The sequence below is a fragment of the Macrotis lagotis genome, chromosome 6, assembly GCF_037893015.1.
Source record: "Macrotis lagotis isolate mMagLag1 chromosome 6, bilby.v1.9.chrom.fasta, whole genome shotgun sequence".
NCBI classification, from domain to species: Eukaryota; Metazoa; Chordata; class Mammalia; order Peramelemorphia; family Peramelidae; genus Macrotis; species Macrotis lagotis.
Window position 1 is genome coordinate 221,674,089 of NC_133663.1, and position 26,919 is coordinate 221,701,007.

At 36.0% G+C, this 26,919-nt stretch overlaps 1 protein-coding gene across 1 annotated transcript; it reads left to right on the forward strand.

Moving 5' to 3' along the window:
• The first annotated feature begins 651 nt into the window (after positions 1-651).
• RS1 (retinoschisin 1) lies at positions 652-26,143 on the forward strand. Its single transcript, XM_074192793.1, has 7 exons — positions 652-662; positions 9,921-9,982; positions 12,457-12,482; positions 14,067-14,172; positions 20,202-20,343; positions 22,587-22,782; positions 25,922-26,143. The coding sequence occupies exons 1-7, from the start codon at positions 652-654 to the stop codon at positions 26,072-26,074; spliced, it is 696 nt and encodes a 231-aa protein (XP_074048894.1). The 3' UTR covers positions 26,075-26,143.
• The last annotated feature ends 776 nt before the right edge of the window (positions 26,144-26,919 follow it).

The following is a 26,919-nucleotide window of genomic DNA, read 5'->3' on the forward strand; positions in this document are numbered from 1 at the left end:
TATTTTATTGAAAGCAGAAAGTACCTTGCATCTCAAAATGGACTGGCCTTCATCAGTTTTACCTCATACATCCCAAACATTGATTTTGTGTTTGAATTTATTTCTAGCACTGACCATAGTTTCTGTCATTTAATAAATATTTATTGGATTGAAATTAGATGGGGTTCAATATAGTCCTTACAAGTAGGCCCTATTCATTTACTGATTTGCAAGGCAATTGGAGGTGACTGGCCCAGGGTCATCCAGCTAGTAAATGTCAGGAGTCTGAGGCCAGATTTGAGCTAACATATTCCTGACTCCAGGGCTAGGGTTCTATCCACTGCTTCATCCAACTGCCCCAACCTATTAATTCATATTTCTTTACATTTAGCAAAAAGATATGTAACACCTGCTTCCACTAATCTCACCTCAGTTAATTCTCCTAAGACTTGCTGCTATTGAGAACAGTAGCTCTGTAGAATAGCTTGACTGGTGTTTGGTAAAGCCATAAGTAGTCACTAAAATAAGATGCTTAAGAAAGCAAATGCCCAAGTTAATCTTCCTCCTGCTTGGGAAACTCTCCACATCACTAAGTGAAGAGCTGCTCTAGGAATACACAGGAAAAAATGCAGTTCAAGATCGAAACCATCTTATTCTTTCTTCTTTTCGGCTATGAAGGTATGGTAGGCTCTCTTTTTTTGGATGCTGTTTTAGTAGGGAGTAAATATTTCTTATCTCATTCACACTTTCCTTAATAATCCACCAACTCTCCAGGTCATAGTGCTGTGCCTTCTGATGTCTGTGTTGCCTATTCCAGAGCCAGTGGGATTTAGAAAAAATGAAGAAAAATTCTCATAGTTATATTATATAATCACAAATAACATTAAAGAACAAGACTTGAATTTTTATTTTTTTGTCTAAATACTGATTCTTTAGTACTCTTTAACAGTGAAAATAGTATTGACTATAGTAGTAGCTTTTGCTATATATCAATGTCAGATTTACAAAATACTTTCCACACATTGTCCTATTTGTCACAGATTCAGAGGTTTTCCTATGGAGATCAATAGAACCAAGATATATGAATATTTGTGTGTCTGCATGGTACCATCAGGGAACATATATTTAAAGGGAGAAAGTTAAAGAATAAACTCAAATTTTAAATGACTCCTATTTTCTTCTAAATCTAATACATATATATGTGTGTATATATATATATATATATATATATATATATACCTTTAAACTGTTGAAAGCATAAAGTACCTCTCTTCTCAAAAAGTATTGGCCTTCATCAATTTATTTTAGATATTAGAGGTTGTTTGGATTTGAGATTCTTGTGATTTCTTATTTTGGACTTCTTTATGGAACATGAAGTTGGGGGACCCTTTGTTTCCATCACTATGATGACCAAACTGTGGAAGTACAGTCAAAATTCTTAGATTAAATCTTCCTTCACCACCACCCCCCACATACTAATGTGTTCTATTGATAACATACTTTAATTTCATCCCAAAATATGTTGGCAGTGGAAAATGGCTTCCTGAAAATTCTACCCCATGGTCATAATTTTTTTTGGTTTTTAAAAAATAATACTTTAATGATTTTTTCTTTTATTTTTCCCTTTCTTTAACATCTTCAATATATCACTCTTGACTAGCCCTCTCCCTTTCCCTGGCCAATAGAACCTGAAATAAATAAGTAAAGGTAAGAAAAACAAATTAACACATTGACCTGGTTTTGAAAAAATATCTGCCTCACTCTATCCCACTGGTCCCTCCCCACTTTCCTTCCAGAAGGTACGATGCACCCTTTGCCAAGGTCACTATCTAGAGTCAACTTTTCCACTCAGGAATTCACCATAACAATCTCTTAAGCCCTACTTTGTCTTTTATGTCACGTTCATCTTACCCCAGTAACTCTCAATGATTTAAAATGTGTTCCTAAAAAAAAAAAAAAAAAATCCCTCTTCTCCTCTTCATTTTCCATGAATAGTTTAACAGATAAGTTCTCTGAATAAGTTCAAAGACCCTTGGTTAAAAGCCACACCCCTGCTAAGATGTTCCCCAACCATAGCAGAGGGTGTGATTCCTGCTGGGCTTGTTCTAATAGTTCATCAGGACCTAACTGGACAGCCAGCATCCATGACATTTACAGCTAGAGGCTTAACTCCCTTCTTTTTCTCCCTATCTTTCAAATGAGATAGATAACATACTTAGCAAAGGGCCTCTAACACAGTTGGTGTTTAATTCATGTTTCACCCTCACTCCACTACACAATGATATCCTACAACAGTATAAAAATCCACTTTTAAAAATATTTTGAATTTGCAACTTGGGCATATAATAAGAGCAAAGGTTGTTGGTTTTATTAAAATAAGAAAAGTTCAGATTGAGGTTTCCTTCTGACTACACACAAATGGTAAGCCCACACAATACTCCTGTAAGGGGAAATCTAATTAATTAATTAATTTCTAATTTACCTATTAATTAATCAGGAGGTGTTACATGCTTGCTATGGTTTCAAACCTGAACTAGATTCAGAGATAGTTTCAAAACAAGACTAAGATACAAGTCGTGCCCTTAGGAAGTTTATAGTTAAGGGAGAGACAAGATTGAAACATTTTACTTTAAAGTAGAAAATAAAATTTCTAATGGTGAGCCACTATTGAATGGCTGAAAATGCTTCTTTAAAGTTGTGATTAACAAGATGTGAGCCCACTTGATTAGTCTACCACCAGGACTTTTCCTTTTTGTCCAGTGGTAAAGTGTGGTGAGTAGCCCCCTCTATTCAGACCATAGACATTGTTCATTTTATGCGAATGAATGCAAAAAAATGATTTGTCTCCATCAGGAACAAAAGCTCCGAGCCAGATCCTCTGCCTCCCAATCTAGCACTCTTTCTACTCCATAAAGAAGGAAGGAAGGAAGGAAGGAAGGAAGGAAGGAAGGAAGGAAGGAAGGAAGGAAGGAAGGAAGGAAGGAAGGAAGGAAGGGAGGAAGGGAGGAAGGAAGGGAGGGAGGGAGGGAGGAAGGAGGGGAAAAAGAAGAGGAAGGAGAAGGAGGAAGGAAGGAAGGAAGGAAGGAAGGAAGGAAGGAAGGAAGGAAGAAGGAGGAGGAGGAATGAGGGAGGGAAAGATGGAAGATGGGAAGAAGGGAAGAAAAAGAAAGGAAGAAGAGAAAGGGAAGAAGTCATTTATTAAGGACCTACTATGTGCCAACCATTGTGCTGAGCACATTATAAATATTTTCTCATTTGGAACTTCATCTCTGGAGGTAGGTGTTATTATCTTTATTTTACAGTTGAGGAAACTGAGGCAAATAGAAGTTAAATGACTTGCCCAGAGAATCATAGTTAATAAGTATCAAAGGCTAAATTTTAAATTAGATCTCCTTAACTCAGTGTTCTATCTTTTGCATTACCTAGCTGCCTCATAGACATGCAAATTGTATTTTCAGCTATATAGCTAAAATGAATTTTCTTAGTTTGTCACATTTCTCTCAGTAATTCTCCCTGAATTACATCTTTTGGGTAAATCAGTTCCCTAACTTTTGTTAAACCATCTACCATGTGCCAGGCCTGTGTTGCTGGGAAGATAGGTACCATACCTATCTTTTGTTGTTGTTTTTTTGGCAAGGCAACTGACTTGCCCAAGGTCATACAGTTAAAGTAATTATTAAGTGTCTGAGGACAGATTTGAACTCAAGTCCTTCTGAATCCAGGGCCAGTGCTCTATCCACTGCACCACCCCTTAGCCACCTCCATAGCTATCTTTAAAAAAGATATACAGCATGGGGAGAAATAATGGTCCAGGAGGAAAATTCAACAGAGTAACCAGATTCTACTCAGTTTTATCTTGTATGCCCCTAGTTAAGTACCTGCTGTCCCTTGTTTTAAAATTCATGATCCCTGTGAGGGCATCGTGTTTTTCTTGTGTTGACAAGCCTTCCCCATTTCTCACTAAAAAAGATTGCGCCATGGAATTTTAATTTATTTTCCCCAGAAGGCTTTGCCACCCCCCTCCGCCCCCTGCTGTAGTTATTCCTGTGATTGGATCACGTGCTGCTATCTAAAAAAGCAAAGCAACCAACCAACAGAAAAACACAGACACCCCAGGAGCTGTCTATTTTATGTGACAACACTGCCTAGGAAGCCCTTACTTGTTCCTTTTTCTTCTTCCTCCCATAAATCCAAGGCCTAGAACTTTGTAACCCTTGATTGCCTGCCAGACTTTCAGGGATAGAAAAGTTGAGGAGAGAGAAAAAGAAAATGAGGGTGTGTTTGGTTCAGCACAGAGAGTGAATAGAGCTAAGACTCAACAGTAGCTCATAATTATATAGTATTTTCCTTACAACCACTCGAGGAGGTGAACTCATCAGATTTAAAGCTAATAACTTTATATTTAGCTAAAAATTAAAAATGACAGCACAAAGTTCTTCATTTTACAGACAAGGAAATTGAGACCCAGAGGGGTTAAGTTATAAAAACTGAGAAGGTACACCTCAACAATCTCAGTTTCTCTTGGAAATCAATCATAGCAGGGCATTTAACCAAAGCTAACCCTTTTTTTTTGCCTCAAATACTTTGAATTTCATAAAGAAATAACCAGTAAATAGCACAGCAGGGATTTTTAGCCACCCCCCCATTTATTCCTAGGGGTATTGAATAGTAAGTAGCACAACTAGATAACTAGCATAGGCCAAATGGGCATTTTGTCCATTGTGGGGGGCTTCCTCCTACCATCCTTTAACCTCCTCTAGGTCTCTGGGCAGCACAACTGGTTCCAGCCTGCCCCCTCCAGGGTTCTTTCACTGATATCCCTTTTTCAAATCCTACATTCTTACACACACACACACACACACACACACACACACACACACACACACCTATGCAATCATACCCATTGTAGAACTGTTTTCTTCATCACCACTCTACTACTTTTTCCAACTGAATTTGCCCCAGGTGTAGTTACTGCTGATTAAAACTCTGATTCAAATCCCAGATCTTCTATCACCAAACCCAATCATCTTTACAAACTAAAAGTAGTAAATATTATCATGAGGAATCTGAGGCACTGAAAGATTAAGGGCCTTGACTTTGGTTACTTAGCTAGTATTTGCCCCATGATCTAAATATTGGTATCTGACATCTAAACCCACCCCAAGCCAAAGTGCAGCATTCTCTCCACCACCCTCCATTGCCACTCATTCCCCATTTCTCCTTTCCCTCTCCTGAATTGCTATGTCTCTTCAGCTTACCTGTCCTGAATCTTTCCTTAGTTGCCTCTCCTTACCCTGTTTCCCCTGATTCTTTCTTTCCTTGACTGAAACTCCTCTAGGGACCAATAGTCATGGTGATATAAGAAGTCAAAATAATTCTTCAAAGTTGCAACACTCCCATTTTTAAACTTGAAAGTGTCCTTAGCTGCAATCACATAGACTGTCTTCCATAATAAAGTATTTTGCCCTGCTTAATTGTTGGTAAGACAGCACAATCTATAATTATATCTGTTGGTTTACTGCTTCCCCAAGAAAGGAATTTTCCAAGTAATGAAGAGACCTTCAACTCAGGGGATTTTGAGAAAGTGCATCTCAATAATTTCAGTTTCTCTTGGAAATCAATCATAGCAGGTATTTAACCCAAGTTTAAAACAACCATGCCCTCCCCCCAGCCAAAAAAAAATACTTTGAATTTCACTAAAAAATAATTAGTAATTTGTGATGGCTAGGTAGAAAAGTGGATAGAGTGCTAGGTCTGGAGTTAGAAAGACTTATCTTCCTGAGTTCAAATATGACCTTAAATACTGGCTAGCTGTGTCATCTGGGTAAGTCAATTAACCCTCTTTGCTGTAATTCTTTTTGTTGGTGTTGTTGTTTGCAAGACAACAGGGTTAAGTGACTTGTCTAAGATCACACAGCTGGGTAATTGCTAAGTGTCTGTGAGCAGATTTGAACTTAGATCCTCCTGACTTCAGAGCCAGTGCCACCTAGCTGCCCCCTATGCACCACTTAGCTGCCCCCCTGCTTTAATTCTTCATCTATAAAATGAATTGTAAAAGGAAATGGCTAACTATCAATACCTTTGCCAATTAAATTCCAAATTGGGTCACACAAAGTCTGACATAACTGAAATAACGGAACAACAACAAAGAGTATGGATTTGTAGCCCCCATTTATTCCTAAGGGTACTGAATACCTTACCAGTTTTCCTAGGCTTCAATATAAATGTATCTGTGACATTAATTCTTCAGGTTTCTGAGAATAATAATACAGCAGCAAAGTCTATATTACCTAATGAGGCTACCAGATGAAAGAATCGCAAATTGTGAAGTATTAAGAGAGGTCTATGGCAGTTGATTTAATTACCAGACAGGTGATTTGCAGGATATATTGGTAAAATCATTGCCATCTCATTTCATGCATACAATTTTTTTCATTTTGCTTTCCAGTCAAAGTAATATGTTCATTTCTAGTTGTGGGAAAATGTGGATTTTCTTATGGGAATGTTATTTAACTTGGGGAGAGGGGAACATTTATATATTTACCTGAGTAAGGAAAAAAGCCTATTAACCAATATGATACATATTATATTTTGACTAGTGGTTATACATATAACACATTTGAAATTTTATAGAACATTATATAGGAAGTAATACAATTTAAATAGTATTAATAGAAAATAGAGAAAAGCAAATTTTTCTATGTAGCTCAGAAGATCTCAGTGTAGCCCAAAACACTCTCAGAATGTTCATAGGAATTATTCTAGGGGCGGCTAGGTGGTGTAGTAGATAAAGCACCGGCCTTGGAGTCAGGAGTACCTGGGTTCAAATCCGGTCTCAGACACTTAATTACCTAGCTGTGTGGCCTTGGGCAAGCCACTTAACCCCATTTGCCTTGCAAAAACCTAAAAAAAAAAAAAAAAAAAGAATTATTCTACTTAATATATACATCAAACCATAGCACAACTGAAGTTCATATGTCTGAAGACTTCAAAGATAGGAGTAATTCTGATGGGGCCATAAAAGCAAAATACTTTTCTTTTGAGTTCCATATCTCATGTATATCTAAAACATCTTAAGCTTAACCATATACCAACGCTAGAACGTGTAAACATCAGAGGCTCTCTTATTTTACAGATGAGGAAATTTAGGTCTAAAGGTGCAGTTTAAAAAACAATAACAACAACTTTAACATCTTAAGCCCTTCTTTGTGATCCCTAGGTACAAGGGCTAAAGGAAATCTCGGTAACTAAGAGGGAAAGAAAGATAATATCATTTTTATTAATGCAATACAACATGGTAAATCTATAGTTTTTCATATAATAATATGATCTATAACAGGGAAATATTTGGGAGGAGTTGAGGATCTCAGCCAAATGGAAGGAATTCAGACATTTGAGATAGAGCTTTAAGACCAATGGGATTTATGGAAACTGGAAGGAAATTTCTCCTGAGACTCTCTTCTTATTTAGTAGTTTAGATTTGTCATTCATACCTATTCAATTTCATCTCTGCTTCTGCTTTGGTTTATGTTAGACTCCCTTTTCACTCTACTTTTTTCACTAAATGCCTTTTATACATTATAAATATTTATCATGTCAGCTGTAAGATAAGTTTATGATTTGGCATTTGTCTCCACAGGTTTGAAATGACACTCCTGGAAAAAAGAATAGCTTTACTGTAGAAAGAGTTGAACTCATATTTCTTTGAATAAAGTCCCCTTTGTAAGGGTTGGAAGACACATTTTGTTTTACATAATGGAAAAATAACTAGAATGTTTTGACCAAAAATTTGGCTTTATTAACAGCTACATTTCTGAGTTAAAAGGTGGGAGCATTTGAGATATTGAGAGGGCAGGATTGATGCGTTCTGTGATAGACCACCCTGAATTCTGGATTGATTTGAAGTCAGTTGCTTGACTTGTTAGCCTACCTGGTGGTGAAACTCTCTCCAGCTGCTCATCAAAGAAGACATTAAATAAGTAATAAGTGAAGATGGAAACTTCTGATGGTAGAGTTATCCCAAAGCTTAAGAAGAATTAAATTCTCTTTAAAACATCTTTTTAATAAGCTTCAAATATGTCCTGTTTTGTCTTCAGTTCAGAGTGTCATTTGTTTGTCTTTGGTTTGCTTCTGCTTTGGTTTTATGACTTCCATTCCAAGACCAGATCAGAACTTTTTTTTTAAGTTTTTTTTTTTGCAAGGCAATGGGGTTAAGTGGCTTGCCCAAGGCCACATAGCTAGGTAATTATTAAGTATCTGAGGTGGGATTTGAACTCAGGTACTCCTGACTCTATCAACTGTGCCACCTAGCTGCCCCCCAGATCAGAACTTTTAGAAGATTTTAGAGTTTTGCTTTAACCACCATTTTCCAACTTGCCTTCTCAGTAAACTCAGATGACACAGTTCCCAAAATCAAGATGAATCAATAAAACTGCAAGCATTTAGTAATATTGCTTTAATTCAATATCAAGAAGAGTTAACAAAAATTACTTATGTTTATTGATTCTGTTATCCATTTGATTGATATTAATAATATTTAAAGCCTTATTCTTAGATGCTAGACATTGTGCTAGGGAGGAAGGGTACAATGCAAAAACAGGACTCGCCTACATGCTATTAAGAAACTTAGATTCTAATAAGTGATACAACACATACACATAAAATGATATAATAATTACAAGATACTCAACACCATGCATATATTGGTGGTAGTGGTGGTGATGATGATGTCAAGCCCAAGTCATCTATCAATATTAGTTTTCTTCCCAGCCCGTGCCTTCCCCTAACTCCCCCCCTTGAAAAAGCATAAAATTGAGCCCTTTTTGCAGAGGTAAGTCATCAGACAAGTGCCCAAGACTCAAATGCCATCTGGAATATGGCTTGGCAGGGTAATTGAGCCCTGGTTTGTTCTGGATACTATTAACCTTAATCTCAATTGCACAATATTATGAACTGTGACAGTTATGTCTTATGTAATTAAGTCCTTTACCTTCTATTTGCCTTCTGATTAAATATGAAATCCTATGTCTCTTTTCTTTTCCTGGAAAACTGAAATATTGCAATGGAAACATGCAGGGTTTGGTTTTTTTTCTTTTTATTTGTTTAGGTTTCAGTTTGAATGGGAAAGAAACATTTAGTAATAAGTGAAAATTCCATGCAGGACTTGTATGTGCATGCATATTCATTCCTTTAGAATATTTTAAAATGTGGACAGAGCATCTGAAATATTTTTTGCTTAAAACAATTTTGTTATTTTGAAATGACCTTATTTTAAAACATTAACTTTTTCTTCTTAGGATTTTTTAAAGCATGAAAAAACAGGATGATATTTTGCAATGAAAGTTGCAGGGGTCAAGGAGTTGGGATAAGAAGGGTGGGATCAGTGAATTCTTTTTGCCTCAAGAAATTGAAAATAGTGTCTTGATTGTAAATCTGAGCACCTAAACAGATCCTTCACAAAAGGTCCCTTTCCTTTCTTGTCAAGCTCCTTGCAAACCTGGCCAGTAAAGATAACCTCTCCATTCCTGGCCTCTCAATAATACAAGAAGCAGTTCTCAAACTTCTTGGTCTTGGGACCCTTTTGCATTCTTAAAAATTTTTGAGGATGCCCACAGAAAGAATTTTTTAATGGCTTAAATCTATTGATATTTACATTTAAAACTTTAATTACAATTAAACATCCTACTATTAGGAAAATAGTTTTAACCTTTTGGACCCCTTGAAAATGCCTGGGAGGGGATTCTGAGGAGTCCCCAGACTGCACTTAGAGAACTCTGCTTTAGGTGATGGTGACAGCTGGGGCTTGGCTGATTCCTCTTAGCTAATTTTACCTCAAAGTTAAGATGAGTGGGAAGCTCAGAGTTTAGTAACAGACTCAATGAGATTTTCAGATCCAGGTTATCCATGTGAACCTCCTAATCCATCATCTGTTGCCCTTCCAGCTTCACTGCTACAGGTCATTACACAACCACATGGTCCTGTTCCCAGCTGCCTTCCAAAGGAGGTATTCTCACAGAGGGCTCTGGAGCAACACTTGCCACCTACTGCTTTGATTTTGCACTCTCTTGGACTTTGATAATCCTAACATCAACAAGAGCAGCTATTATTATTTGTCTTATAGCTCATAGAGCATTTTCCTTCCAACAACCCTAAGTAGGGGAAATACTAGAATCATATCCAGCTCTAGAGTTGAAAGAGATCTCAAGGTCATCTAAGTATAAACTCTTCATTTTACAAATGGGAACAGTGAAGCTCTGAGATATTATGTGACTGACCCACATTCATACCATTAGGATGCCTCCCTATGATGCCTTTGATGAACCTTTCTCCACAAAACCCACTAGCAACATTTATAAGAGACATGCTGTCTTTGAGAGATCACTGCTATCTAAATTAAGCATCTGCTTTAACTTTTTCCCCTCCTGAACACAAAAATGACAAGTCTTCTATCATTCTTGTCCTTTTGCATACATCTAAACATAGTTGTGCTTAATTTAGTTGTCAATGTTCTCTCATGGACAGTACATCTCTCATAAATATTACTAGTGAGTATATACATGCAAATGCATGTATATTACTTTCATATAGATGTATAGACATGATAAAGAAAAATGATAGATAATGTAACATAATCATCTTTCTTTAGTTCCTAGTTTCCTAATTATTTTAATTCCTTTTTCTGATTATTTCTTCATGCTACATGACTATTTGAAGCCTTCTCTAAATCCTAACCCTTAATTTCAAATTATTATTATCAGTCCTGATAATATTATCATAATATTTTATATTTTATCCAGTTTATATGTCATCTGTTCACCTCATACTTCCCACTTCTAGTAGATTGTAATTCCTTGAAGACAGAGATTGTCGCTTCTATTTTCTTTTCTTTTTTTGTCTTTAGATCTCCTGATATCAGCACATAATAGGTCTTAATAAATATTAGTTGAGCTAGGTAACTTTCACCAGATGCTTCTGAGACCTTACTCCTGTCATAGACTTTTTTTTAGTTTTTTTTTGCAAGGCAAATGGGGTTAAGTGGCTTGCCCAAGACCACACAGCTAGGTGTCTGAGGCTGGATTTAAACTCAGATACTCCTGACTCCAGGGCCGGTGCTCTATCCACTGCACCACCTAGCTGTCCCTACAGACTTCTAAAAATGAACTCCCATTGAGGAATATCTCTTTCCCAATGAAGATCTCTTGCCATCTGCAACTTAGAGTCTTGGAGAGTTTCCTAGAAAACTGAGAAGTTAAGTAACTTGTTCAATGCTTCAGAGGGTCTTCTTGCCTCTGAGTCTAGCTTTCTTATCCACTACCCCTATCTACTTCATTCCATCCTTATTATCTTTAGACAGCAACACCTCCTTGCTTTCAGGATCCTAAATCAAACATGTTTTTCATGTTTCCAGATCTCTCTTACAATTTGATTTATTTTTAATCTTTGGCTGCTCATTTTATCTAGAAAGACTTATAGCACACCAGTTCTCTGATTACATGTCAACTGAAAAGACGTTTCTGTTTTTTCCCTGAAGTTCTTAATTTTTATAAAGGTCACCTTGGCTATTATTTCCTGTATAATTTGACTGTTATTTAAGATGAATTCTGGGAGGGGAAGGAGCAATGCACTGGAGTAAGGGACTGGGGAAAAGGATGGCAAAGGGATATTCTCAAATTGACTAAAATCCTACTCTCTGTACTGAGATATTCTCTGTCTGTCTGTCTGTCTGTCTGTCTCTCTCTCTCAGCTATGTATAATATACACACATGTCCATATATTATAAGAAATAAGGATGGCCTTACTCAGTCAATCCAATGGCTGTGTGTTTGTGTGTGTGTGTGTGTGTGTGTGTGTGTGTATGTGTATTAAGAATTTTGCTAATATATTTAGAAATTAAATGAGGTGGGGGAGAAATCCTATTTTTAAGATAATAAATGGGTTTCTGAAGGGTGATGACAAAGCTGAATCTGGCTCATTATTTCCTGAAAAATAAAATCTAACACTTTTTAGTACATATTAAATTCCCTTTCAAAAACATAAAGTGGAAATTCAGTAGCTAAAAGTATCAGAAAAGCTAATTTTGTACAAAAATTTTCCTCATCAAACTGTATGTCATCTCTGCTACTAAAATACACACACACACACACACACACACAACTAGTTTTTAGCCTAAAGTTTAAAATATGTATTATTTTGTGAACTTGTGATTTAAATTGTTTTTGCCTGTTGGTTATTTATATTTTGATTGTGGTTTGATATTTTACGCATAATAGAAATAAAGATGCCTCTCTAAAATATTTCCTATTTTTTTATCTCTTTCTATAAGTAGAAATTATTCTCAATTCTTCTACTTCTTCCAGGATGAAATTTAATTTTTTCCTTTGAAATGCTTGATGGATGATTTTAAGTAATAATTATTAATTTTCTATATCCCCCCTTTTCTATTTTTCTCTGCTATTTTCAATTATTTCTCTTGCCCAGTCACCCTGGCATTATCATCTACTGAGGTAGGTATTGTTAGGTATTGTTGCTCCTGAAATGATATTTAGTTAAATGTTCTGCTTTCATAGATTTTTGTAGCTATGTATTTCATGGAATAATTTCCTTTCCATCTTAGCCCTACATTTGGCTTATCCTAATTATATATATGTTATATATATATATATATATATATATATATATATATATATATATATATAATACAGGAAAGCTATGAGACTCACAGGATAGAAGGATAGAATGTTCAATTTAGAGTTTATTCTGACATGAGTTCAAATCCTGCCTCATGTACTTATTCAAGTGTGACCCTTGGAAAATCATTTAACTATTTGCCTCAGTTTCCCCATTTATTATTAACTCAATATTCCTCAGTATTATTAATTCCATTATAAAATGGGACTGATAATAGACCTCCCTTTTCTGGTTATAGTGAGGATCAAATGAGCCTAGCTTATGTATTACTACATAATGCTTGCTAGTACTATTATTTTTAAAAAAGAATTTAATTTTAATGGTTTAGCATAAAACAAGCCATACATTAATTTATAGACCATTAGTGTTAAAAGGAATTTCAATAATCCTGTTTTCCAACCCCCTAATTTTTCATAGGATAAACTGAAGCCCCAAGTGACATGCCCACAGTTATGTGACTAGTCACAAAGCTAGATTTAAGCTCAGAAACATCTGATTCTAAGGGTTGTTGCCACTTTATTACTCCATAAGTTACATCTTAAAAAATCTCAGCTTCTGTTATCTATTCTAAGTTACACTAAGTTACACAGAAAGAAACGTAAAAAATTAAACCAATGATTGCTATAGGAAGAGATAGCCCCAAATTTAATGTATAGCCTTTTAGCTTTAGCTTCACTTTTAAGTGAACAAGCCTAGCTATTAATGACACTAAACACCACCACTAATTATGCTTGAATCATATTAGCTAGTGTGAGTCAAAGATCCCTTCAGGTATTCAATTCAGTTGGTCTTTTCTCAGAATCAGACATAGATCAGAGATCGTATCATCGTTGTGAAGATCAGAGAACAACAATTCAGAGATCTTTAAGATTTTGAGATCCTAGATTTATTTAGTCATCATATAGTCTAAAGCCCTCATTTGTCATAAAAGGAAACTGAGACCAGAAGAGTTTAAATAATTTGCCCAAGGTCATAGAGGTGGCTAGTAACAGAGTAAGGATTTGAACTCAGACACATAGTTCTTTCCACTGCCCTAGAGAGGGGAAATGGGCTTTTCCAGTGCTTACAGTATTTATAATTGTACTTAAATGCAAAACTGGGCCATGTTGGGATGTATCAAGTTAATCATGGAAGTCTAGGAGCAAAAGCTAGATGACCTCTTTGGCAGGGCTGCTATATATATATATATATATACATATATATGTATATATATAAAATATGTAATATATGATATATTATAGACATATGTGTATTTAATGTAATTATCTACATATAATATAATCATATAGATATAAGATATGGATATAGGTAAGACTGGATGATCTCTGGGATTCATTTTTTCTTTGAGATTCTATGATTCTTATTACTCTGCTTGACTATCTACTGATCTATTATGATAGGATGATGGAGAGGAGCCTTGGGATAGTAAAGCCTGCAAATGTGATTGTCAAGGCAGTTCCAATTCAGCATGGTCAACTGGAGCAACCAGCTTAGATTGTATGCCAGGTGAAGGATTATTTATGTTGTTATTATTATTATTATTATTATTATTATTATATGACATATATAATTGTATTGGTGTTATGCATTGGCAGTAAGAGTAGTTATTGGAATATATAACCATTTTCACTTGGTTTTTAATCCAATAGAAGTGAATTATCTGAAACATGCTGAAATCAAGGCCTTCAAATTATATCTTAGTTTAATATCTCATAATGGGCATTGCTTTAAGAAAGGAATTATCACAATCAATACTTCCAGCAGCACTATGGAGGCTTGTGTGATGAAAGCAACACTTATTGTCCTATAAAATAAAAGAATGGAGTTGAACTATCCCCTTCTCTGGGGTACCCTGAGGACTGATTGTAGGATGTCTGAAAAGTGCTTCTGATTTACAATTTCAAAAAATTGAATGTTGTACCAGATATTTTCAAAAGGCCTCAGATTTCACCACCAGAGATTAATTCCTTTGGTATAAACCAAAGGGGCATTGCCCCTTCTCCAACATTCTCTTTTAAAACTTCTAGAAAGGGGAACACAGAAGAATTACTACTTTCCAGTATGTTAACATAAATATATTTATCCACTCACTTTTCTTGTAGACTAGAGAACTCCAAGGAATCATGACTATATAGCCTTGAGCATGTGGATTCAATAAGGAACTTATTTAATAACTTTGATGAAGATGTAGGTTCAAATCTCTCCTCAGATACTCATGAACTGTGTGATCCTGGACAAATTTTTTAACTTCCCTAGGGCTCAGGTTCCTCATCTGTAAAATTAGGTGGAGGGGGAAGGATAGAACTAGATGGATTCTGATGCCCTTTCCAACTCTTGGTTTCTTCATGTATACAATGAGAAAGTTGGAACATAATGATAATGTTTTTTAGTCATTTCAGTTAGGTCTGACATTTTGTGACACCATTTGGAAATTTTTTAGCAAAGATACTGGAGTAGTTTGCCACTTTCTTCTGCAGCTCATTTTACAGATGAGGAAACTGAGTTAAATGACTTGCTCAAGGTCATACAGCTAGTAAATGCCTATGGCCAGATTTGAACTTAGGACTCTATCCACTGTGCCATCTCCAGCTCTAAAAACCTATGATTTGGCAGAATATGGGGAGGAAGAGGGTACTGAGAAAGAGGGACACATCAGATAAAAGAAAAGTATCTATGCCCCATCCACAGCATAGATGCTTTGGATGGGGTTTTCTTAAGGTGAGTGCTAACTGCACAAGTAACTTTTCTGCTGAGAAGCCTTTAGATATCTGCTTGCTAAGGTCCTGTGTCAATGCTACCTGGAGCAGAAGGTGATCTGCCAGTTGCATTATGGCCCCCTAATCTTCAGCTTACTGTTGAGTGCTCAAATGCAGACTTTTCTAAAGCTGAGATAAGCCTACCCTAAACTACTGCCAACGTGAAGAGCCATCTCAATTAAATCTTTTTATAGAAGGAGGTTGTGTGGTGTGTGTGTGTGTGTGTGTGTGTGTGTGTGTGTGTGTGTGTGTGTGTGTATGCCAGTTATCAGCAAACAATTGCTTTCCAAATGCTTTCTTGTTTGTTCTTCCTGTTCAGTCCTAATCTGAGCTTTGAATTCTTTCTGAATATATTTATATGACCTTCTTTACACATTTTGGTGGTTGTTATGGTCTTGGAGAACAGATGCTGTATCACGAATGGATGGAACAAAGCAAGAATATTAAGTCATTTCTGTACAGACAAAATTTAATAAAGAATCATAAAGATATAATTACACTTATAACAATAAAATCAACAATACAAACTTTCCTCATTCCTCAAAAAAAACCCCAAACACCAAATCATTTTGGTCTCATGAGCTCACAGTCTCATGGAGGGGAGAGACTTTGTAAATAGCTATGTACAAATAATCTATGTATATGCTAAGTTGAAGATAATCAACAGAAGGAAGGTACAAGCATTCAGGGAGATTGAGAAAGCTTTCTTTTAAAAGGTAGAATTTTAACCGGGACTAAAAAGAAGCCAAGGAATCCAGGAGACAGAGATTTGAAAAGGGCGAGCATTCCAGCAATGACCAGTGAAAATGTCCAGAGTTGGGAAATGGACTCTTGATGGAGAAATAATGAAGAGGTCAATGTCATTGGATCAGAGTATGTGGGGATGTAAAATGTTAAGAACAGAAGAGTGACCCAGGGGTAGGTTATAAAGGGTTTTGAATGACAAACAGAGGATTTTGTATTTGATCCTGAAAGTGATAGGGAGAATCTTTGGAGTTCATTTAAAGTGGAAGAGGAGAAAAATCTCTCAAACTGCCTTCCTCACAAAATTTAAGACTTTTCTGGTTTGGTTTTTTTCAGGAGCAAAAATATCAAAACAAGACTGACTTCTTTCCTCCCATATATATAAAAATGTGTATTAGAAATATATGTATAAGTATATGCATAAAACCCATGTATTTGTTATTTTTTGATTGCTCAACAGGAATTTGGAGATCAAAGAGTCTGTCCATTTTTTATAAAAGTCTTCTTTATAAAAGTTCATATTTAAGCTCTTCATTTTTTCTTTCATTTTCCCATCTTGCCCAGATTTTGTTTTGTACTAGATACAATAGTAGGAAAATGAAATTGGGCCAGAATGAGGACCCTGCCCCCCAAACAGATATACATACAACCATTCCAGAAATATCAGTTGTTCAACTTCAACCAATTATCCCTAAGCCTTCCATTTGTCCTTTACTCTGTACTCATCATATCATTTCTGCATAACCTAAGAAGATTCCCTGTGACCTCCCATGATGGGATGATCAGCTGGACAGCTACATCTTTTTTTTTCCATAATAAATTTACAAGCATCTCTTACCTTTCTGCTTACCAGTACTAGTCAAGTACAAATCAGCTTTCACAGCTACTGACTGCAGAAGTTACTGCTTCTCTCCTGACCCCTAGACTCAGCTCATTCATCATATGTATTAATTGGAAAGAAAAAATTGAGAAAAGGAATGAAAAGAAGAAAGAAAAAACAGAGAAAATTGAACATTATAGTTAGAGGAAATATGTTATTTTCTCTAATGCCCCTCACATGTGTAGCTGCCTGTGACTAAAAATTAGATGTAGTTCTAAGGTTGGCAAAATTGTGACATAGTAAAGCTTGTCCTTTTGTGGGGAGATGGGGGGAGTGTCACCTGGAACTTTTCATTTTCCTTCCAACATGAAAGCATTCTCTCCAGTGTTTTTCTTCTGTTTTCTATGTCATTTCCTTGCTTCCCAACCTCCTGAAAATTCACTCTTCAGGAATGATCACAAATACTACCTTTATAAGTTGTTAAAACAACAACACACTGATGTGTTAAAGTGAATGGAACACTTCCTTGCCAATTGATATTCTAGAATGTCCAATAAAGGTTTAAGCTAAAGGAATGAAATCTAATTATAGAATACAAGATGTTAATATATCTGAAATATGTTTTGGGGATAGTAGAGCCTTTTCAGTGTTACCTGAAAACACATCATCATGATTGGTTATCTACCCCAACATCAGTCTAAGTGGACATGTTTTTCTGTTACCCCAACTAAATGATGAGCTCTTGATGCAGTGAGCAAAGTCATTGTTAGAGAACACCTTGAAAAGTAATTCTTTCCAAAGTTATACCTTCAAAGGTAATAGGATAATAAATAACTTTGGAGTCAAAATTTAATTCAATCCTCTGCACTGTTATGACTGGAATATCACCTTTATTACCTGGTTGCTGAAACTGAGACTCCATCTCTAGTCTCCATGACTTTTCATTGGCTCTCCTCCATTTCTGTCAACTCTGCTTCCTCTGCTTCTTTGAAGACTCATCTCATATCCCACTTTCTGCGGGAGGTGATTTCTTATTCTCTTGTTCCTTAATCTTAGTGTCTTCCCTCTGAAACTTACCCCTAATTTATCTTTTATATATCTTGTTTATACCTCATTGATCACGTTCTCTCCCTCTTTAGACTATGAGTTCCTTGAGAGTAGGTACAATCTTTTTTGGGGGGAGGGGGGTCTTTCTTTGTAAATTTAATGCTTAGCAGAGTGCCTGGTACATGGTAGGCATTTAATATATCCAATTATTTCATTTATTATCCCTCTTACCCCCAGCTCTACCTGCTACTGCCTTCTTTTCTGAGATTGTTGCTGTTGTTCAGTTGTTCAGTTGTTTGCCCTACCTAGCTGTCCCACATGTCCAACTCTTTGTGATCCCATTTGGGGTTGTCTTAGTAAAGATACTGAAGTTGTTTATCATTTCCCTCTCTGGTTCATTTTACAAATGAGGAAATAGAGGCAAAAAGGGTTAAGTGACTTGCCCAGCATCATCCAGTAATAAGAGTCTGAACTTGAACTCATGAAGATAAGTCTCCCTAACTCCAGGCCCAGAACTATGTCTCACCACACAGATGCCCAACTTTATGAGATTGTATTCTATCTCTTTTCTTAAAAATTACATGTAACAACATATATTGTTGCTGTTTTGGGGATATAAGCTCTTTGAGGACAGATACTTTTTTTCTTAAGATTATTAAAGATTTTAAAGATTTTTCCCCTAATCTTACTTCCCCCCCCCCACCCCCCACAGAAGGCAATTTATCAGTCTTTACATTGTCTCCATGGTATACATTGATCCAAATTGAATGTGATGAGAGAGAAATCATATCCCCAAGGAAGAAACATAAAGTACAAGAGATAGCAAGATCAGACAATAAGATACCAGTTTTTTTCTAAATTAAAGTTACAATAGTCCTTGGTCCTTGTTCAAACTCCACAGTTCTTTCTCTGGATACAGATAGTATTCTCCACTGCAAATAGCCCTAAATTGTCCAAGATTGTTGCACTGATGGAATAAGCCAATCCATCAAGGTTGATCATTGCCCCCGTGTTGCTGTAAGGGTGTACAGTATTTTTCTGGTTCTGCTCATCTCACTCAGCATCAGTTCATTCAAATCCCTCCAGGCTTCCCTGAATTCCCATCCCTCCTGGTTTCTAATAGAACAATAGTGTTCCATGACATACACATACCACAGTTGGGCAGATAACTTTTTGTTTTTCTTTGTATCCTCCATGTTCAGCACAGTCACCAGTGCATAACAATCCCTTAATAAACTTGCTGATTGACAGGTTAAATTGGTGAAAATGCTTTGTAAGAGTCACATTTGAACTCAGATCTTCCTGATACAGGTTCAGTGTTCTCTCCCTGATCCAAATAGCTGCCTCAGGATAATAGTAATACCAATGCTCTCTATATAACTGGGGTGGTGTGAAAGAAGTGCTTTATAAAATCTTAAAAGATGGATTTCTATGTTTGGATTGTTAAATAATTAATCCTTTAAAACTATAGACTTAAGATAAAGGGAAGCAATTTATTAAAATAATTTCTTAAAGTAGTAATAATAAATAATAAAACAATAATAATAATTCTACTCTCCTGCCTTTTTTACAAAAATGATAAGTTTAGCACTCTCTATGGAAAATTTTTAATTTTTTTGAAATTTTGTTTATTTTATTCTGAACTTAAGAAATTAAATAAACATTTACATAGCATAGTAGAATAGAAAAAAGATGATTAGAACACAAAACTGCTATGTACAACTTGCTGTTTCTTTTAAATATATCATGTAATTGTCATGTAACTTTATTTTTCCCCTTTTTTCTTTTCTTCCCCTGAGATGTTTACTATTAGACATAAATATAGATGGTATGTGTTTGTGTGTGTGTGTGTGTGTGTGTGTGTGTGTGTGTGTATGTAAAATTTTTTATATATATTTTATTTATCTCTTTAAAATGGTTGGATCAGTTCAAAGTTCTGCCAGCGGTGAGTTAGTGTCCCAGTTTTTCCTCATCCCCTTCAACATTTGTTGATAATCCTTTAATCTCCATTATCTCTCTGAAAAGACCCACTTCTTTCTATCAAAAGTACAAAGGAAATTTTAAAAATCAGAAATGAGATTAGGAGTATGGAGATTTCTTACATCTTGAGTTTGTTTACTAATATATATATGTATGAATGTCTTTTATTCTTTTTTTACCCACTCCAGAATGCCCATATCATAAACCTTTGGGCTTTGAATCTGGAACCGTGAATCCAGACCAAATCACTTGCTCCAATCCAGAACAGTACATAGGATGGTATTCTTCATGGACAGCAAACAAGGCTCGTCTCAATAGCCAAGGCTATGGGTAAGCCAAGGAGGAGATCTTGTGTGTCATCAAAATCTACATTTCATCCCTCTGCCAAAATTGGTGGAGCAAAAGAAAAGGGCTTAATAAATATTAATACTCAATATTGTAAAAGAAAGGGCAAGAGAGGGAATGTGTACAATCCAAGAGGGACCTATCTGGAATAAAATAAAACAATTCCACCTGGAAGAGGGAAAAGACTATTGAATTTGGAATCCAGGCACACACATTTAAATTCTGTTCTGGTCATTTACTACCAGAATGACTTTGTGGCAATCAGTCATTTCTTGGGGCCTCAAGTTACCCAAATGAGATGGTTGGATTTTACTGATTTGTAAGGTCCCTTCGGAAAACATAGCAAAGTAGACAGGACTAGCCTTTAATAATAATGATAATAATTAAAATTATAATAATAATAGCTATTATTATTATTACTATTAACACTTATATACTAATTTAAGTTATGCAAAGTACTTTACAAATATTTCATTTTATACTCCTAGTTCTGTCATTATGCCTATTTTACAAATGGAGAAAATGAGGTACACAGTGAAATGACTTGCCTATAGTCACAGAAAGGTCAGTGTCTGAGGTGGATCTCCAGGTCTATTATTTTATCCAATGTACCGCTTAGAAGCCCTACATTGGTTTGAAGTTCTGCCTGACATATACTAACCATGTGGCCTTGGGTGAGTCTTTCAGGACGTCAGACAACTCTTTCATACTGTAACTTATAGCAGAATTGTTACTCTGTATGAAGTGGAGGGAGTCTCTACCCTAAGAATTCTTTAAACCAATAAAATCACATCTAGGCAAAAAACCCAATACTTTTCCAGTTCTGTCTACTCAAATTTTTATGGTGCTATATAAGCTTTTCAAATAACTTCCAGACAAATTTCATACATTACAATATCTAGCACAGAGTAGAAAGAAAAATAAATAAATATCTTTTGATTTTGATGTCAAATACCTTGGAAAAGCATAGAGAAATCTAAGCATAAGGTCTAGAAGACAGACTTAGGAAGAAAAATTGAAATAGTAGGAGAAATGAATGAAAGGGAATGTTCTTAATCATGCACAAAATGGTTGTTTCTCAGCTGACTCTTTGTGACCCCATTTAAGGTTTTCTTGACAAAGTTAATAGAGTAGTTTGCTATTTCCTTCTCCAGTTAATTTTACAGTTGAAGAAACTACGGCAAAGAGGTTTAAGGGACTTGCCCAAGATCATATAATCAGTAAGTGTCTGAGATCAGATCTAAACTCAGGAAGATGACTCCAGGCCTAGTACTCTATCCATTGCACTACCTAGCTGTCCCACAAAGAGGTAATGGGACTCAATAAAAAGCTCTCTTGGCCTTTTGGTTTGAGTTTTGGCTCTGATGTTTACTAACTTTGTGACTGGGTAAGTTTCTTAATGCCTTTAAAAACTGAAAATAATAGGGGCGGCTAGGTGGTGTAGTGGATAAAGCACTGGCCCTGGAGTCAGGAGTACCTGGGTTCAAATCTGGTTTCAGACACTTAATAATTACCTAGCTGTGTGGCCATGGGTAAGCCACTTAACCCCATTGCCTTGCAAAAACTAAGAAAAAAAATTTGAGAATAATAATATGCTACCTACCTGTAAAATGAAAGTAATTATACTCATATAATCTCTCCCAGGATTGCGAGGAAGGTGCTTTGAATGTGTTTTTTGTGTCTATGGCTTAGCATCAAATAAACAAGCTCAAGTAGACATTGTAGGATGTAAGACATTGTGTAGCATCACCCTGGATCTTGAATAATTTTCTTCAGTCTACTTCTGACACTTACTGAGTGACCCAATCCCTGGGCCTAGTTTCCTCATTTGTAAAAATGAGGTGCTAGAATTTAGACTATAAGTTCCTTTTAGCTCTAGATCTACAATCCTATGAGTAAGGTACATTTCAAAAGAAATTTAAATTGCAACTCAGTATTTTTCTGATGATACAATTAATTCTGAAATGGAGATAGAGGAAAAGATGACATGTGCTTGTTTTCTTCCTTTTATCAAAATGTCTGGGAATTATCAGTGGTAATTCTTCATGCCAATTAAAAAGTAGAATTTAATATCTTCAAAACTTTGTATGTCCCTGACTCAGTCTCTGCTTTCTAGTAGGATGTTGTTGCTTTTTTAAAGAGGGTATTTTCATAAAATTATTTGTTTACTATATAGCATTCTTGTAGACTAGCTTCCAGGAGTGATTCATCTGCTATATTTTCTACAGGTGTGCATGGCTCTCCAAATATCAAGACAGCAACCAGTGGCTACAGATAGACTTGAAAGAGATTAAGGTGATTTCAGGGATCCTCACACAGGGACGCTGTGATGCCGATGAGTGGATGACCAAATACAGTGTACAGTACCGAACTGATGAGGGCTCAAACTGGGTTTATTACAAGGACCAGACTGGCAACAATCGGGTGAGTGATAATCATATACTTGGAATTTTTGAAATGCCATTTAACAGCAAAAAAAAAGAAATATTTATCCAAAGTGTCCTATTACTTCATCATCACTTGAATAATCAGAATGGGCCTCTTGAACAGTTTCAAATTCATTTGTTATATTCTTAACTCTCAACTTCACATTTGGGCAATATAGATATAATCATTAAAATATTTGGATAGATTGGGCACTCCACTGATGCTACTTCTGAAAATTAATGTAAATTATTAATTTCTTAGCATGATTCAGAGTAGAATGTTAATTAGCTTTCAACAGTTTTTTAAATGGATCTTCCTGGAGTCAGGATAAATCTGCAATCACATCCAGCATTAGACACAAGCTAGTAGTGTGACCCTGGGCAAGTCACTCAACCTGTTTGACTTAATTTCCCCAACCATAAAATGGACCTCCCAGGATTGTTGTGAGGATTCGATGAGAAAATAATGATAAAGCATTTAGCAAAGTGCTTGTTGTTATTGTTCATTTGTGTCTGATTCTTCATGATCCTATTCAGTGTTCTTGGCAAAGACTGAGGCAACCAGGGTGAAGTGACTTGCCCAGGGTCACACAGCTAGTAAATATCTTGAGGTCAGGTTTGAACTCATGAAGATCAATCTTCCTGACTCTAAGCCCAGCCCTCTATCCACCTGTTTCACCTATCGGTTTCAGTAAACTATGCTAGTCATTAGCTATTATTAGAGATCAGATATGAAATAGCTCAGTTTAAGTAATTTTAATGGACTGCTAAATTCTGAAATTATTTCAGAATGCATTTGCAAGTGGAATTTATTTCCACAAATAATAAAAATATACTTTACTCTAATAGCTTTAAGTATTGTTACTGTTTGAAGATTTTAAGTGAGATTCAACAGAATGATCAGATCTGTTTTGATGTATGTACCTTCTGTTAGTTTCAGAATATTTTGCTGATTTTGGAGAGCTAGCAAAAATAACTATAATGAATTTCTATCTGTTATTATTTCATATTAAAAACTAATTTCATTAATTTTTGGAACTGGAAAGAATCTTAGAAATCATCTAGTCCTGCCCTGCCTTAAAGGAATCAACAAATTAAGTCAACAGATTCTACTACATGCTAGGCACTGGGCTAAACAAAGTCCTCTAAAATTATATGGTTTGGCATCACATAGCTAGTTATCAGAGTTTACTGAGCAGTTCTCCTTGTCCAGTCTTCTTTCCAAAGCCCCAGCTACATTTATTTTAACACGGTCATCTTATGATGTGTGAAGAAATTTCAAGCGGCATGATCTATTATTAGGGTAATATGATATAATGAATTCAAACATCATGTATCCAAAATTCATCTTGGACTGACTTCACTGTTTTGAAACATGCTTAAAATCTCTCAAGGTTTCTAAGGACAATAATATTAGACTTTCACATTTCTTTACACAATTGTCCAGATGTGTGGAGCCTACACCAATCTTATTATTAACCTAATTCTGCTGACTAAGTAGATATAAAGGACTAACTAGACATCTAAGTGATTTCCTGGACCTTGGAGTCAGAAGGAATCCTGCCCCGGACACTTATTAGCTGTGGGATCCTGGGCAAGTCACTAAACTTCCCTCTGTCTTGATATCCTCATCTATAAACTGAGAACAATAGCAATCATTCATTCATTTATTTAAGGAACTCAGAGATTTGTGAAGGATCAAATGAGGTGACTTTTAAAAAGCCTTTTACAAATAATAAATGCTTATTGACTGTCAGAAGCCAAAGCACTCTGCAATGTTAGCTATTATTCATTATATGTCAGAGACAGAAGATTGTGATTCTCACATGACACTCTCACAAAGAAGGCTGTATAGCAGTCATTAGCTAGCAAAGGCCTTTCTATTCAAGGTTTATTATTCCTGAGTCAGATCCAGAGCTTTTTGCAAGGTTGATACAACTGGAAAGGGGTTTGCCTGCAACACTGAACAATACCCGCATGTTAGAAAAGATTCTGAAGGATTATTGCTCTGAAAATACTCTTCAATGTCTTCAACTTGATCATTCCTACATATTCTCATGTCAAAACAAAAACTTTTATTTATACCTCCCATACCATTACCACCAATCTCTGTACATATTGTAAGCTCCTATTAGTACAAGGAATGAATTCCTTGAAGTGACCTAATTATTGGAATTCAAAGGGGTGACCAGTGACCATAGTTTACACAATTAATTATCCCTTCCACATTGAGGGGTTTAGGAGCATGGTGCTCCTGAAATCTGGAAAATCCATGTAAAATTTTTTGGCTCTCCCCACTACCCCCTCCCCATCCCCAGAAAAGAGATCTAAATTTTTTCTTTTTTCTTTTATGGGGTGTTTACAGTTGATAAAATACATTGATATTATACAATACTATACATATTTCATGCATATCTGAGTTTCTAAACCTTTTCTGTGTCATCTACTGGCCTAGTGTCTATGGCTTCTGCAAAATTCCACTAAAATTCCCATTTAAATTTTTTTGCCAATTTGTGATATAGCAAAACCTCAAAACTGCAGTAGGTACATTTCACAATGTGGAAGGGATGACTGTTTAGCTTTGAGTTGTGTGAATTTGAATAAATGCAACCACTTCAGGGATTTCACTCTATTGTGTTTTTTTTTTCCTTTGCCCCTTTTAAAAGTTTTTCAGAACTCCTAATGATGTCAAATTGCTATTTGTATCTAGGCTAGGACAATTAATACAAGCTTTAATTTTTCTGTCCAAAACTATAAAAACAACATTCGGCTGGGCCCACTTTTGTGATCTTTTGTACACAGACTGGAAAGCGATTGCTGTAAAGCAACTTTTTTTTTATCATGTACATAAAGCTGGATAAAGCCAAACACAAAACAGAAAATAAACCCAGGGAGACAGTCTCATTAGAGTGACCCTCAGAAGTATTCCTCTTATTTCTGCGCTTTCATCGAGAAAACTTTGCTAAGATTCTGGGATTGGACTTTAGCCTTCAAACACACCTCAGATCCTCACAGCTGATTCTGCAGCAGGTATTTAAAAATTCAGGACAGATACTGGCTCAAATTACTCTTCCTTTTCTTTGTTGTGTTGCTGAGCTAATCTTATTTGGTTTCTCTGCCCCCCCCCCTTATTTTAGGTGTTCTACGGGAACTCAGATAGAACATCTTCTGTCCAGAATCTCTTGAGGCCTCCCATTGTTTCCCGTTACATCCGTTTAATTCCATTGGGCTGGCATGTGCGGATCGCCATCCGGATGGAGCTGTTGGAGTGTATGAGTAAATGTGCTTAGCATTCATTACAAGGGAGTGAAGTAGGACAGGATCAGGTAGATCAAAAACGGTGTTTGAGAAGAAAAATGAATAGTACAGTTAGGTAAAAGTGCTGAATTTTGTAAACCTTTTAGATATCAAAACTCCTCCCCTAAATTTCTTTTGAAGCTTTCACCTTGAAAAAAACCCAAGAAATAACATGTTACAAGTGGTTTAGATTTCACAAGGCATCATCTCCTGCAACCAGGAACTATTGAAATAGAGAGGAAAGCACTTTCCCCAAAACAATTTCTGGAGGAAACTTATTTGTTGAAATTGTTCGCTGGTTGTCAGTAATCTGAGGAAAGGTGGAATATCAGTGGGGTCATAAGTCACCTTGAAAGTGTAGGCTTTCTTTTAATAAGCCACCAAATTAAAAGCCAGCACAAGTGTTTGAAGGCCTCAGTTCAGGTTATGGTGATAGCGTCTCATTGCCTCCCAGTTATCCACTCAGGGAGCCTGAGTACTTTTTCTTCAGTTATGGTTTAAACTATTTAAAAGTCTCAAAGTGCTTGCAGTGACATTTTGGATGAATTGTGATTGTTAGATGGCATAGGTTGTGTTTGAGTAAATAATGGCACATTCATACTTGTAGTTCTGTGAAATAAAGAATTTAGCCCTGTTTCTTGGCTCAGGATCATCATAACAAATCTGATCAGTTTTTCACTTGGCTTTCCTGAGAGATCAATCAAATGAAGGCTCAGTCTCATTCTACATTCCAAAGTACACCACAGAGTTGGTAGCTGCTCTTCATTCTGTTAGATCCCAGACTTTGCTCTGCCTAGGGGACAGTATTTGGTTACTGAGACAAAAAGGTCCCTACTAG